Source organism: Zalophus californianus, chromosome 15 (assembly GCF_009762305.2).
Source record: "Zalophus californianus isolate mZalCal1 chromosome 15, mZalCal1.pri.v2, whole genome shotgun sequence".
Taxonomy (NCBI): Eukaryota; Metazoa; Chordata; class Mammalia; order Carnivora; family Otariidae; genus Zalophus; species Zalophus californianus.
Window position 1 is genome coordinate 29451225 of NC_045609.1, and position 13234 is coordinate 29464458.

Consider the following 13234-nt stretch of genomic DNA (forward strand, 5'->3'; position numbering starts at 1 on the left):
CCTCTTTGATCATTCACTCTGGGTAGAGCCAGGTCCCATTTTAAGGGGACAAAGAGCCCTACGGAGAGGTCCTCATGGTGAGAGAATAGGCTTTTAGCCAACAGTCTTGTGAGTGAACCATCCTGGAAGGGAATCTATCTTTAATCAAGTCTAAATCTATCTTTAATCAATGACTAAAGCACCAATCAGTATCTTGACTGCAATCTCATGAGAGAACCCTAAGTTAAAACCACCAGCTTAAGCCATTCCTGAAATCCTAACCCACAGAAAGTGGGAAAATAAATGTTCACTGTTACTTTTAATCTACTAAATTTTGGGGTAATCTGCCGCAATGGAGCTAGTGTACTTCTCCTTTAGAAAACATACTAGCACTAAGAAAAGGCGAGTAGAAAGGAGAGGAGTAAATCTTACACTGTGAAGTGTTCTTTAAAATCTAGCCACAGTTGGCCTTCAATTTTAGTTCTTAGAACCTTCCAGCATCAAGGCCTTTGGACACACTGTTCTCTCAGCCTAGACCTCTTAATACATCCTCCTTCTTCCTTTTTTCATCAGGCTAATTTCTATTTATCCTTTAGGACTCAGACTAAATGTCCCCAAATTTTCATTCATTCATTCATTCAACATATAGAGTTTTAGTCAAAATTTGGAGCCCTGGGGAAACTGCAGTGAACAAAGTCCTTACTTGTAGAGACCACCATCTACTGAGATGCTTTCCCAGATTTGTGTAGCCTAGGTTAAGTTCCTCTTTATATTCACTGAACAATCTTCTTTTGTATTCATCAGAGTTAATTTATTTAATGTCTACCTTCCTTACTACAGGGCAAAGACCATGTTTCAATCTTATTTACTGATGTCTCCCTAATCTCCTGCACAGTACTAGGTATCCATAGGGGCTCAGTAAGTATTTGTTAATGGGTTTCTTAAAATTTTTGGCTCTATTTGCAGCCACGATTATCTCAATGACTGATCTCTTGAAATCTACAAAATACTTGCTATTTATTTGTAAACAGGTTTGGAGAAAATGGCTGAAATTCTAGCAATCAATTAATGGATTAATGGGTAAGAATTATAGTCTGTGAGCATGTTAGTGGGGAATGAAAGGAGAATGGCTCAAGTTTTTTTTTTCCCCTTTTAAAAACCTCTAAATGGTTCTGGGGAAATGTGTACACAGTCCTGATGAAAGAAAGAGTATTTAAAATCACAAATCATAATCACTGAAATTATAATGAATCACATATAAAATGGAAGAAAACAAAGTATACTAAGTACACTAAAATATACTAAACTACCATCTTACTAAATGAATATTTCTATCAATTATATCTTCAAGTGAGGTTTTAAGTACTTACTGATTGCTCTTCTAGGCTGTGAGAATATAGCAGTGAACAAAGAGACAAAAATCCTGCCTTCATGGTGCTTACATTTTAGTGGGGGGAAGAAGCAATAGACAGTGATGACAATTAAGTAAAATTTATATTAAGTCAAATTCAAAGAGAAAATAAAGCAGGGAAGGGAGACAGGGTATGAGTGTGGGTGTGTGTGTGTATTAACACTCAATTTTAGATGATAGCCAGTAAAGGTCTCTGAGAATATATAAAGACACAAAAGAAAGTAAGGGCAAGAACCCTTTTGGAATTATCAAGGTGAAAAGAGTCCCAGGCATAGGAAATAGCAAATAGAAAGACCCCAAGACTGGCTCAGCAAAGAGGCCATTAAGGCTGAAGTAGTGTAAGTGAGAAGAAGAATGATAGGAGGCAAAAGGGACAAATTGTGTAGGATGTAAAGTGTGATGAGAGGCCATTGTATCATTTTCGTTTTAGGGTGACTGGAGGTGGAATCCATTTCCACTGGGGTGTCCTTAAGGATAGTGCAGCTTTCCTCTCTAGCAGATCAATTTAACCAAAAAAAGAAATCTTCAATCTCCTTCCTGAAGGATTTAAGCTTGCCTATCAGCTTTCCTCAGTTATTCCTGGTTTCCCAGATTCTGTGGCTTTCCCTAGAGCTGTCTTTTGTTGGGTAAGAGAGAGAAGCCGAGGAGTCTAACAATTCCTAAAATTAGCTGTGAAGTAATTGTATTGCTTTTAGCCTAACCATGCATCCTGCCACCACAGTAACATGATGTACCAATTCCTGAGCCTTTTAGAAATTCTAGGGTGTGAAATGGGTTGCCTCTTAAAAACCCTGTCCCTCAGGAGGCTCAGAATTCAGTTTTCTTTGCTCTAGTCACTCATCAACTCATCCATCCATTTTCTGTCTTCCAAAACTATTTTTTTTCTCTTGTTCATGGTATTTTTACATTTTCTCTGTGTATTCCTATTTTTATTCCTTTATTGTCATTCTAGTGAGATTTTGGAAAGGAGCAGAGATAAATGTGTTTATTCTAGTGTGTTTAACTAGAAGTCCTAATTATTTTTAAATTAAAACATGTATTCTCTAAATTATTACACAGTAAAATTGGCTTTTTCTGGTGTGTGTATAGTTCTGTGAGTTTTAAGCACGTGTAACGACTCGTGTACCTACCACCACAATCAGGATACTAAACACTTCCATCACCCCAAAGAACTCTCTTGTGCTACCCTTTCCCATCACATACTCCCTCCACCCCTAGCCCCAGTTCACCATAGTTTTGTCTTTTCAAAAATGTCCTATACGGGGAATCATACAATATATAATCCTTTGAGACTGGCTTCTTCATGCTCCATAAGGACTCCGAGTCATCCCAGTCATTGCACGTATCAGGAGTGTATCCCTTTTTATTGCTCAGTAGTATTCTACAGTATGGATATACCCTAGGTTGGTTTATCCATTCACCCACTGAAGCACATCTGGGTTGTTTCCAGTTTTTGACATGTTTGCAGATTTTTAAAAACACAATTAAGAAAGACTGTGGTAAAATACCTCCAACAAAGTTTACCATCTTAACCCTTTTTAAGTGTACAGTTTGGTGGCATTAAGTACATTCACACTGTTATGCAACCGTCACCACCATCCATCTCCAGAACTCTTCCTTTGGCTAAACCAAAACTCCATACCCATTAAACAATAATGCCCCATACCCCCTTGTTTACAGATTTTTGTGTGAACATAACTTAAGACCTTAGAGTGGCACTGCTAGCTCATGTAGTAAGTGAATATTTAACTTTTAAGAAAATGCCAAACTGTTTCCAAAGTGGCCATACCACTGTATTTTCACCAGCAGTGTATCAAAGTTCCCAATGCTTTGTATCCTTGTGAGACTTACTGTATTTTGTAATGTTAGCTAACTTAATAGGTGCTGTTATGTATCAAACTTTTATTTGTTTATTTATTTGAGAGAGTAAGGGAGAGAGAGAGAGCACAGGAGCAGGGGCAGAGTGGGAGAAGCAGACGCCTCTGCTCAGCAGGGAGCCTGACATGGGGCTCGATTCCAGGACCCTGGGATCGTGACCCAAGCCGAAGGCAGATGCCTAACGGACTGAGCCACCCAGGTGCCCCTGTATCAAACTGTTTATGCAAAAATTGTATTAGAGGTTTTTTAGATTACAAAGATGGAAAAACTTATTTGTGTGTGTGTGTTGAAATTTTTTAAATTAACATATAATGTACTATTTGCTTCAGGGGTACAAAACAAAGATGGAAAAACTTGTAAGTCAAACTTGCATACATCTTTCTCAAAGCTGATCTAACCTAGCACTTTTTTTTTTTTAAGATTTTATTTATTTATTTGACAGAGAAAGACATAGTGAGAGAGGGAACACAAGCAGAGGGACTGGTAGAGGGAGAAGCAAGCTTCCCGCGGAGCAGGGTGCCCGATGTGGGGCTCAATCCCAGGACCCTTGGATCATGACCTGAGCTGAAGGTAGATGCTTAACGACTGAGCCACCCAGACGCCCCTAACCTAGCACTTTTTATTCAATGTTTATCTGAAGAAATATCTGAGAATTCTTTGTATAGAGAAGAAGGAAAAGAAAGAAGTAGTTTTATAATTCCCAATCTTCTTCCTAAAAATCCCTTTATTGGCTAAGGCACTAGTGATGAAGATCATGAATATTATTTACTCTCTGCTAAAAAATTTAACATTGAGAGTAATCAGAAAAAAAGAAACAATGATCTTATGCAATGTGAGTGCTTTTCATAATGGTTTTCCTATGATTGGACAGAATGAAAACTCAGTTTTCGCTGGGACTTTTATCTGACCTCTGTCATAAATGACATAATTTTTCATACGAAAGCTATCACTACCACAAATAAAAAATGCTATCTAACTTATATACAACTAAAATTCATTCATTGTGGAATAAGAAGGGTACAGTGTTTTCCTGTAAATATAGTGTAAAATGGAAAACAGTAAGTGAGAGGGCAATTTTTCCATCAATAAACCATATTTTCCTTTGCCTTTCCATTAAAACAATTTCATAGATTTGTTTTCCCCTACCTTTTCCAGTTCCTTCCAATCATAATTTGTATTTCCAATAACCATTGCTTGTAGTTCATTTGGCTGGAAGAGTTGAAGGACCTTTCCTCCACAGACCTTATGAAAGCCCGCATGAAAAGCATCAAACAAGGAAGCCACTGATTTATTGAATATGTAATCCACATAAGCATCAACAAATTCCTGCCTAGAAATGAAAAGGCACACATGGCACAGAATATAAAAATCTTTTTTTATGGAGAATAGCTATGTAGTCTCATTAAAAGTTTGAGTGCTCCTGTACTTTTTGTTACTTATCTTTAAAACTGAGAAAGTATGACTAGGATTCTAAGGGGACAAAGTCTTTAATGGAGAAGTTTATTATTCTTTCTATACAAAAATCTGGTATTACCTAGGAGGCATGTAGACTTATCATTCACAGCCTAATGTAAATGAGGCTATTCCGAAGTGAAACGTCATTTCCTAATGGGAAGAATGATGACACAAATGTCTATCAAAATAATTTTTCAATACTCACAAACTATTGAGATTTATATGCACCACTCCACATGTATCCCTAAAGAGAGTCATCTGTTAAAAATATCAGGTGATAAAAAAATGAGAGCTTTGGGATTCAGACTATTAGACAAACAACAGTCTGTTTTTCCTCGGGTTTCAAGGAATCTGAAAACAAAATTTATTTTTTTATTTTTTTTTAAGTAGGCTCTATGCCTAACATGGGACTTGAACTCATGACCCTAAGATTAAGAGTCACATGCTCTACCGACTAAGCAAGCCAGGTGTCCCAACAAAATTTATTTTAAAAACTAAATACCCGAAAGGTTTATTAAGCACTCTTTTAGGATAATCATTAAAGATTACAAGTAGTTTTCTTTTCAAAAGTATGTGTGTATACACAGATGTACCCATACACACACAAACACTTCTGATGCTTTTTCCTGCCTGTTATCATTATGATAGTAAAGGAAACTATAAAAGAAAAAAGTCCCTTTACCCAGTAATCCAGTAATTAGCACTACAGTTTTATTCAATTTGTTCTGTTAGCCACAAATATTTTATGCAGCTATCTAAGTCAAACAAATAATGAGAATGGGTACCAGAGGATTTCAATATTTTATATTCCTGTCTTAAAGGGTAATTCTACAAATGGGAATATTGGTAAATTCAGTTATCTACAGATAATCTTCTTAGCAAATTATAAAATAATTCCAAAGTGAATTTACAAAGAGGAAAAAAAGGTTACAGGAGGCCATTGTAAAACTGGACAGGCCTAAGGAAAAGTCAGTAGCATATGCTATTAGACTCTGATGGAAAGAAGCAGATAATTTTGTAACGGCATAATTTTATAATTCATCTAATTGGAAAGTGAAATTTATCTGTACTAGTTAAGTGCCTTAAACACAAAAGGCTAAATTATTTTATGTGCTAACATTTTTATCTTCAACATTTTCATTATCTAACTAGGATTGGTAATACAAAGATAAAAATTCTTCAAATTATTTCTAAACTAGATAAAAAACTAGAGACTTTAAAAGCAGGAAAAAAACCTTTCTAAATCAGTTTTTCAAAACCAAGATTTTTTTTTAAAAGAAAGGATAGTTAGAAAGACCTAAACTTTTTCACATTATTTTAAAAACAGCTATCAAAGTAAGACATATGTACAGTTTAAAATGTCAAATAGTAATACTAACAGCCAACATTTACTGAGCACGTAACATGTGCTAGGTACTATTCTAAGCATCTTAGAATTATTGCCTCATTTAATCCTCAAGATAGCCCCATGAAACAGGTACAATTTATCATCCCATTTTACAGAAAAGGAGACTGAGGCATGAGACATTCCTACAGTTACACAGCTTCTAAGTAGCAGAACTAAGATTATAACCATTTGGATAAAGTCCCTGGCGAGAGCCAATAAGCTAGCTCTACACAGTAGAGAACGAAGCAGTTCTGTCTTGCACCTTTAGAAATTTCAGATATTTGAAGGCAAATTCTTAATTTTTTGCTATTCCCTCTGATATTTACCTTCAAACTTCAACAACCTAATTATATTGTTATTCCTTAATTTTCAATTTAAAATATAATCTAATGAACTGATTATTGTGGAAGATAAGGATTTACCTTTTATTTAGTTGCCCCATTCTCACTTTGTCTCCCCAAAAGCTCCCATAATAACAATTTTGGTTCACTATTCACTAAGGTTAACATATTTGTGATTATAAACATTCAGAATTAAGCTAGAATATTTTATGGTTACCTGCCTTTTCTTAAAAAGAACTTCTGTAGTCAATTGTTTCTCTAATTTGCTACTTGATCCCTAACTTCAACAGAAATGTCAATCTCCTTTAGACTCATTCAACTCTAGGGAGCATCATTTGTATTCCATCCTCTTGATTTCACCCACTTTGGTTGCTCTTCCTAAACCTACACACTGCTGTTCCTGCAGAAGGAATTCTCTTTGCCTCTCTTCTATACTGGATCCTATTTTTCTGGATCCTGTGTCTTTCTCTTTCTTGGTTTAATTCCTTGTCTGGTAGAACACATCTTCCTGTAACTTCCTGAGAAAACTGCACTGGAAGTAGATTTCTCTGAGACTCTGGATGCATGAAGATGTTTTTATATACACTCACATACTTGATAGTTTTGATACAGAATTCGAAGTTAAAAAGTATTTTTTTCCCACAATTTTGATCTCCTAGCTTCAGTGTCATTCTTTAGAAATTTGATGTTATTCTGTTTCTTAATTCTTTGTATATAGCATGCTTTTTTTTTCTTTTTCCTGGAAGGTTTTAGGATCCTTTTTTTCCCCTGGGATTTTGAAATTCTATTTTACCTTGGTAGGTCTTTTTTTTTTTCCTCCCACTTTCCATGCTTTCAATTTTAAGGCTTGTCTTTTAAGGCATGTCATTCAATTCTGGAAAGCTTTTTGGTACCATTTCTTTGACAAATTTCTTTAAGTGAATATTTTTCAATTTTTGATTGAATTTTTTATTTTTTTTTAAAGATTTTATTTATTTATTTGACAGAGAGACACAGTGAAGAGAGGGAACACAAGCAGGGGGAGGGGGAGAAGCAGGCCTCCCGCGGAGCAAGGAGTCTGATGCGGGGCTCTATCCCAGGACCCTGGGATCATGACCTGAGCCAAAGGCAGACGCTTACTGACTGAGCCACCCAGGCGCCCCTGAATTTTTGATTTTTAAGTGAATAATTTTTAATCCATATAGATGAATACTGATTACAGTTTCTTTTGAAGTTTTGTTCTTCATCCTGCATTGTTTCGCTTTCCTTGACATTCTTTTCAACTATTTTGAAGGGCTATCAATCTTTGGCTATCCACTCTTTTTTTTGGGGTACCAAATTATTTGAAGAATGGTACAAATGAAAGAAGTTAAGTAGATGTTTTGGTACAACTTATAGAAAAGGTAAAGTAACCCCAACATGCATGCACTGCCTTGGTGACCAGGGAAGTCACGCTTGTGGCTATGGGAAGACAGCCTAAGGCTTAGCTTTCACTATCACTGTTTCCCAAGGTGTGCTTGTCAAAGAGATACTTTGCCATGCCAGATTCGGGAGCCCCCATCTTGCGCAGGTTGGTTATATGGTCACCCAATTCTTTGATGGATTTCACATGCTCATTCATGTAATAAGTCTCAATGAAGTCACACAAATGGGGGTCACTTTTATCAGTGGCCAGTTTGTGCAGTTCCAGTAGTGACTGATTCACGCTCTTTTCCAAATGTAATGCACACTCCATTGCATTCAGCCCGTTCTCCCAATCATCACGGTCTGGTTTCTTGATATCCTGAAGGAAGATTCGACCACCTCGTTGGTTCTGCAGCTTCATCAGTTTCTCAGCATGTTCCCTCTCCTCATGAGACTGGTGAAGAAAATATTCGGCAAAGTTCTTCAAAGCCACATCATCGCGGTCAAAGTAGTAAGACATGGACATGTAGACGTAGGAGGCGTAGGGCTCCAGGTTGATCTGGCGGTTGATGGCGGCCTCCGAGTCCTGGTGGTAGTTCTGGCGCACCCGCGAGGGGGACGCGGTCGTCATGGCGGCGGCTGAGAAAAGGCGGCGGCGAGGGCCTTGGAGCGGTCTGAGGGCGCGACGAAGAGATGGCGAACGGCTGGCTCTGAACGGCCGGCCCGGGTGGGGGGCGAGCGCCGGGTTCCGTCCAAGCACTGTCGAAGCAGGAAACCGCGGCGACTCTCGGCGGAGACTGTGGCCTATCCACTCATATTTAAAAGTGAGACAGTGTATCCAAAGAATCCTCCAAAATACAGTACCAAGGCGGGGTGGTTGTAGACTCAATCCACTTGTTTTCAGTTCTGCCACTTACCCCCTGCTGTGTCTATCCATACTCAAATCCAAAGTCGTCTTCCCTCCCACCCCTAGGATATCCAAAGTCCCTTCAGTTCAATCTCCCCAGAAGATAAATTGCTGATCATCTGCCCAGGCTACTGTGCTAATTAAAATGGGTTTCTAACTGCTTTTTATAACAGCAATCTTTCTGTTTCCAGCATTCCCCTAAACCCCATACACTTTCTAACATTTTTTATTCTCAATGCCTAAGACTTTATATTGATGAACTGGCTGCCAGGATTCTTGGCTCCTCCCAGTCCATCTTATATTGCAGCTTTCTCTGGTTGGCTAAAGTTAGTTACCCCTGTTTTCTAGCTTCCAAAAATGAGTTTGCTGTTGTCTCCTCTCCCTTCTCTTTGTTTTGCTTGGTTATGACCTTTTTATCCCAAACTTTAGTAATATCTTAAAGGGATTTCAGAAGCAAAAGGTGGTTACTTCCTTACTAACCATTCAAAAAGTTTTATCTGAGTAAAAACTTAAGGTTGTGACAAGTTTCTATATACAGAAGAAAAATGCCTACGGAATCTTATTACTACCACTGATGCTGCTATAATTCACTTACCGATTTTGTTTGTTAACAGCTGTGTCTGCACCATTTAGAACCAGCTCTTTCACTTCTGTTGCACCAAAGTTTTCAACTGTGATCTATTAATTTAAATTTTTAAAAAAAGTCAATGTCAGACTCAAAACTTATTAGATTTTAATAATCTATTATTATATTCTACCTTTCTCTCATTAAATATAAGAATAAAGTTGAGGTAAAATTCTGTTACTACCATAAGCTTATTTGTCAATTCTGCATAACGCCACAACTAGAAATTTTCATTTCTACCGTGAGGTAGTTATGAAATCCTACCGTGACTAGTTAATTACAAATTACAAAGTGTTTGGTTAGTTAAGAACAGGAAACTGAGTACTTACTATGTGTAAAACTTTTTTAGAACAATCACTACAAAAGTAAAATATTAGAAAGGATGTTTTCCTTGTACACATGACAGAATCTAAGTGTCAAAATGTATGCAGCCCAGACCAGCTATGCATTCTTCTCACATGACAGCTACTACTACTGTATTCCTAGTATCTGCCTTGTTTGCATTCTTGATCACAGGTGATTTTTCCAGTATGCTATTAATTGGATTTATAAAGACAGTCAATTATTTTTAAACTTTTTATTTCCCTTACTAGTTTGCTAATTTTCCTATTAATATTACCAATCCCATATCTGTATCTTTTCTCTTTCTAGTCCCTCTTTTTGGAATATTATCCTCTTCTATTAGAACATTTTCTTTTAGTACCTGCCATCTAGAAAACACTGTGGTGGCAGTGGGATGATAAGAGATGAATAAATCCCTGCTGTGGAGTTTACTATCTAGTTGAAGACGAGAAATGTGTTATGTAAACAACTTCTTATAATAAAATAAATGCTATAATAGAGACATGCACAAAACGCTATCAGACCACAGAAGAACACTTACTTCTACGTGGAGGAAATATGAAAGACCTCAAGGAAGAAATGTCATTTGGAAAGCACCTAGAAGGATGAGTAGGCTCTCAAAAGACTGAGAGGGGACAGGATTTCTGACTGAGCACAGAGACTGGACAGGATGGATATGAGAGTAAATATCAAGTTCTGAAAATGTATGGCCCTAAAACACAGGAAGATAAGGTACGTGAGAGAATACTGTGTGACATGATAAAACTTGGTATGAATGGAGGGATACAATTTAAGTTAGAAAGTCATATTACAAATGTTTTTGAAGCCCGTTATCGATCTATTGCTATGCAAGCAATAAAGAGCCACTAAAAATTTCTGTGAAAGAAATGGCAGTGGGAAGGAATGTTTAAATTATCATACTTCTTGAATATACTAACCATTCACAAACTTGGTGATTGATAAGTTAGAAATTATATTGTTTGGAACCCAATGTTTCAGTCCATTGAGATAATCAATAAAGATTCAAAGATAATTGATACTGCTATAAGTGAAACTGAATTGAAGAATTAAACCATTGCAAAACCAACCATTCAGTTGAAATGGGGAACTAAAAATTTCATAGTAAATAAAGTCCAAGGAGGACCTTTCTTGAAAAAAAAATTGTTAAAATAAATTCATTTATTTCATCTTAAATCTACCAAATTTTCTTACAATTGTACTATGTGCCAATTCTTAAAATGATAAAAAAATGGATAAACTTTTTTGAGGGGGGCACATAGTATTTTTTGGCAAATTGTGGGATAGCAGAATATGGTTATCTGTCAGATTTGATCTCAAGATCACAAAGAGGACTCTTGGCGGGGGCGGGGGGGGGGGATGGACAAACACACAATGTATTTAAAATGAAAAGAAAAAGAAAGAAAACCAAAGGTTTTACCATTTTCCCGAGATTAATTTATAATATTCAAATCATTCCATTCTGAAGTGCCTTCTCATAATCCTTGCTGATTTTCTCTTCTTTGTCAACTGTCTACTTCTGCCAGATCCTTGTTTGTCAATGGCTTTGCATTTGGATGGGTAAGTTATTCAACATCCCTTTCACTGAATTAACAAAATTGTGTATCTTTGACAAGATTTGCAATTTCATTTTCCAAATAACATTCCAACATATTTGCATTTTCACTGTGGTATGTCATTTCCAAAGTAAGATAAATGGGCAAGGACAAATATTAGTGTGAAGCAGAAAGGGATGTCTGAGTAGGAATTAATCTTTTAAGTGGTAAGTTCATTACTGAATATTCTAATGTACAATAACCTTTGCTTCTCTAAACATTCTTGTAATTGCAGACTCAAAAATGAATACTTGAATAAAGAGGTCCTCTTGTATTTGTAAAGGATCTTTAGCATAATGATAGAGCACTAGGCTCTGAAGTCACAGGCCTGGGTATAAATACTATTATTGACATGTAATGATTGTTTTCAGTTTTCTTCATCTGTAAAATAAGGATAGTAATACTAATCTCATAGGACTGTTATGAGGATTAAATGAAATAATGTACGTACTGTGGCTAGCATATAGTTAATGCTCAATAAATGTTAGCTAAAGGGTTAAAAATTCCACCCATCAAAATAAAAAAAAAACAAAACCCAAAGCCATAAGGCACAGCTGTTAAATAAATGGGATGAGGAATAATCAGGCTATTCTGTCTTATTCTGTCTTTCCATCTTACCGTAAAATTAAGACAAAATGTTTCCTCAACATCATCTTCTGGATAATCCAGTAATTGTTGCATGCTTCTGCAAAACAATACACGTTTCTTTGAGGTAAAACATTATTGGGTATTTTGACTATTTTGGTTATGAATAAATATATATTTCTCATTCTTGATAAAATCTTTTTATTAATCTATACTTTTATATTTGTTTCAGAATGGTAGATATACAGTGGCTAGCGAATGAACAATTCTGAAGAAAAAAAAATCACTCTAAGGTTTTTATCTCTTCTTCTGAATACAAAGGCCATATATCTACCCATTTTCAACATTTGTTCTTACTTATATACAATTTCTATTCCATTTTATGTAATAAATAAAAAGAAACTTTACATATTCCAGCTAGGAATGAAGGTAATCGGAAGTCCAAATAAATCACTTAACTACTCTCAGGAAGCATTACCTTCCTAAGTTTATTATCTGATATTTGCAAAATATTGTTAAATTACTAAAAATTTAGCAAATGGTTTTGTACATGTAAGTCTTTCAGTAGAAATTTGGAATCTGGGTAACATGAAGAGTTCTCCAATATCAAAAGGGCTTTTGTTTTAGAAATTCAACAAGAACAAAATAGAATTATTCCTAAAAGGAAAGCTTTCTGTACATTTCCCATTCCCTATTAAAACCCTTGTCACTTTTTGTTACTAACCTTCCAACATCAGGTACTAGTTCCTTCAAATCATCCAAGGATGGCTTCTTTTTTAGCAGTTTTTTATACAAAGCCAAAGGAAAATGGAGGTCCACAATAGTAAAATTATAAATTGCTAATCCACAGATAACACCAATCAAATGGAATAAATCACTGTCTTCAAATGTCTAAAATAACAGAAAAAAAAGTAAAGACGTCTTCTACAAGTTTTAAAATAATAAATTTTTCTGATGACAAAAACACATACTTGTAGTAAAAAATTTTGAAGATATAGAAATAAGTAATGAAAAAGCTCATTCTCTCTTTTTTTTTAAGATTTTATTTATTTGACAGAGAGAGACACAGCAAGAGAGGGAACACAAGCAGGGGGAGTAGGAGAGGGAGAAGCAGGTTTCTCGCTGAGCAGGGAGCCCGATGTGGGACTCGATCCCAGGACCCTGGGATCATGACCTGAGCTGAAGGCAGACACTTAACAACTGAGCCACCCAGGTGCCCCGAAAAAGCTCATTCTTAATCACATCTCCCTGGGATAGTATCACTATTAGTATTTCTGCACATTTCCATCCAATATATTTTCTAAGACAAAATAAAGACCTAGCTAAGG

General features: G+C 36.2%; 1 protein-coding gene, 1 long non-coding RNA gene and 1 pseudogene across 5 annotated transcripts in view; 1 reads left to right on the top strand and 2 right to left on the bottom strand.

Moving 5' to 3' along the window:
• HERC4 (HECT and RLD domain containing E3 ubiquitin protein ligase 4) overlaps positions 1-13234 on the bottom strand; it is a 132175-nt gene that overhangs the window by 3320 nt on the left and 115621 nt on the right. For all 4 annotated transcript variants that reach the window (XM_027591197.2, XM_035724145.1, XM_027591181.2 and 1 more), the window contains 4 exons: positions 12631-12797; positions 11940-12006; positions 9337-9419; positions 4415-4598 (listed from right to left, as the gene is read on the bottom strand). In XM_027591197.2, the coding sequence (XP_027446998.1) occupies positions 4415-4598; positions 9337-9419; positions 11940-12006; positions 12631-12797 (501 nt within the window). The remainder of the gene's footprint in view (positions 1-4414; positions 4599-9336; positions 9420-11939; positions 12007-12630; positions 12798-13234) is intronic.
• On the bottom strand, positions 7843-8964 carry LOC113920847 (annotated as a pseudogene).
• Positions 10054-12586, top strand: LOC113920858. The gene is made up of 3 exons (XR_003519403.1): positions 10054-10440; positions 11253-11286; positions 12139-12586. It is a non-coding gene; the product is annotated as an uncharacterized LOC113920858 (long non-coding RNA).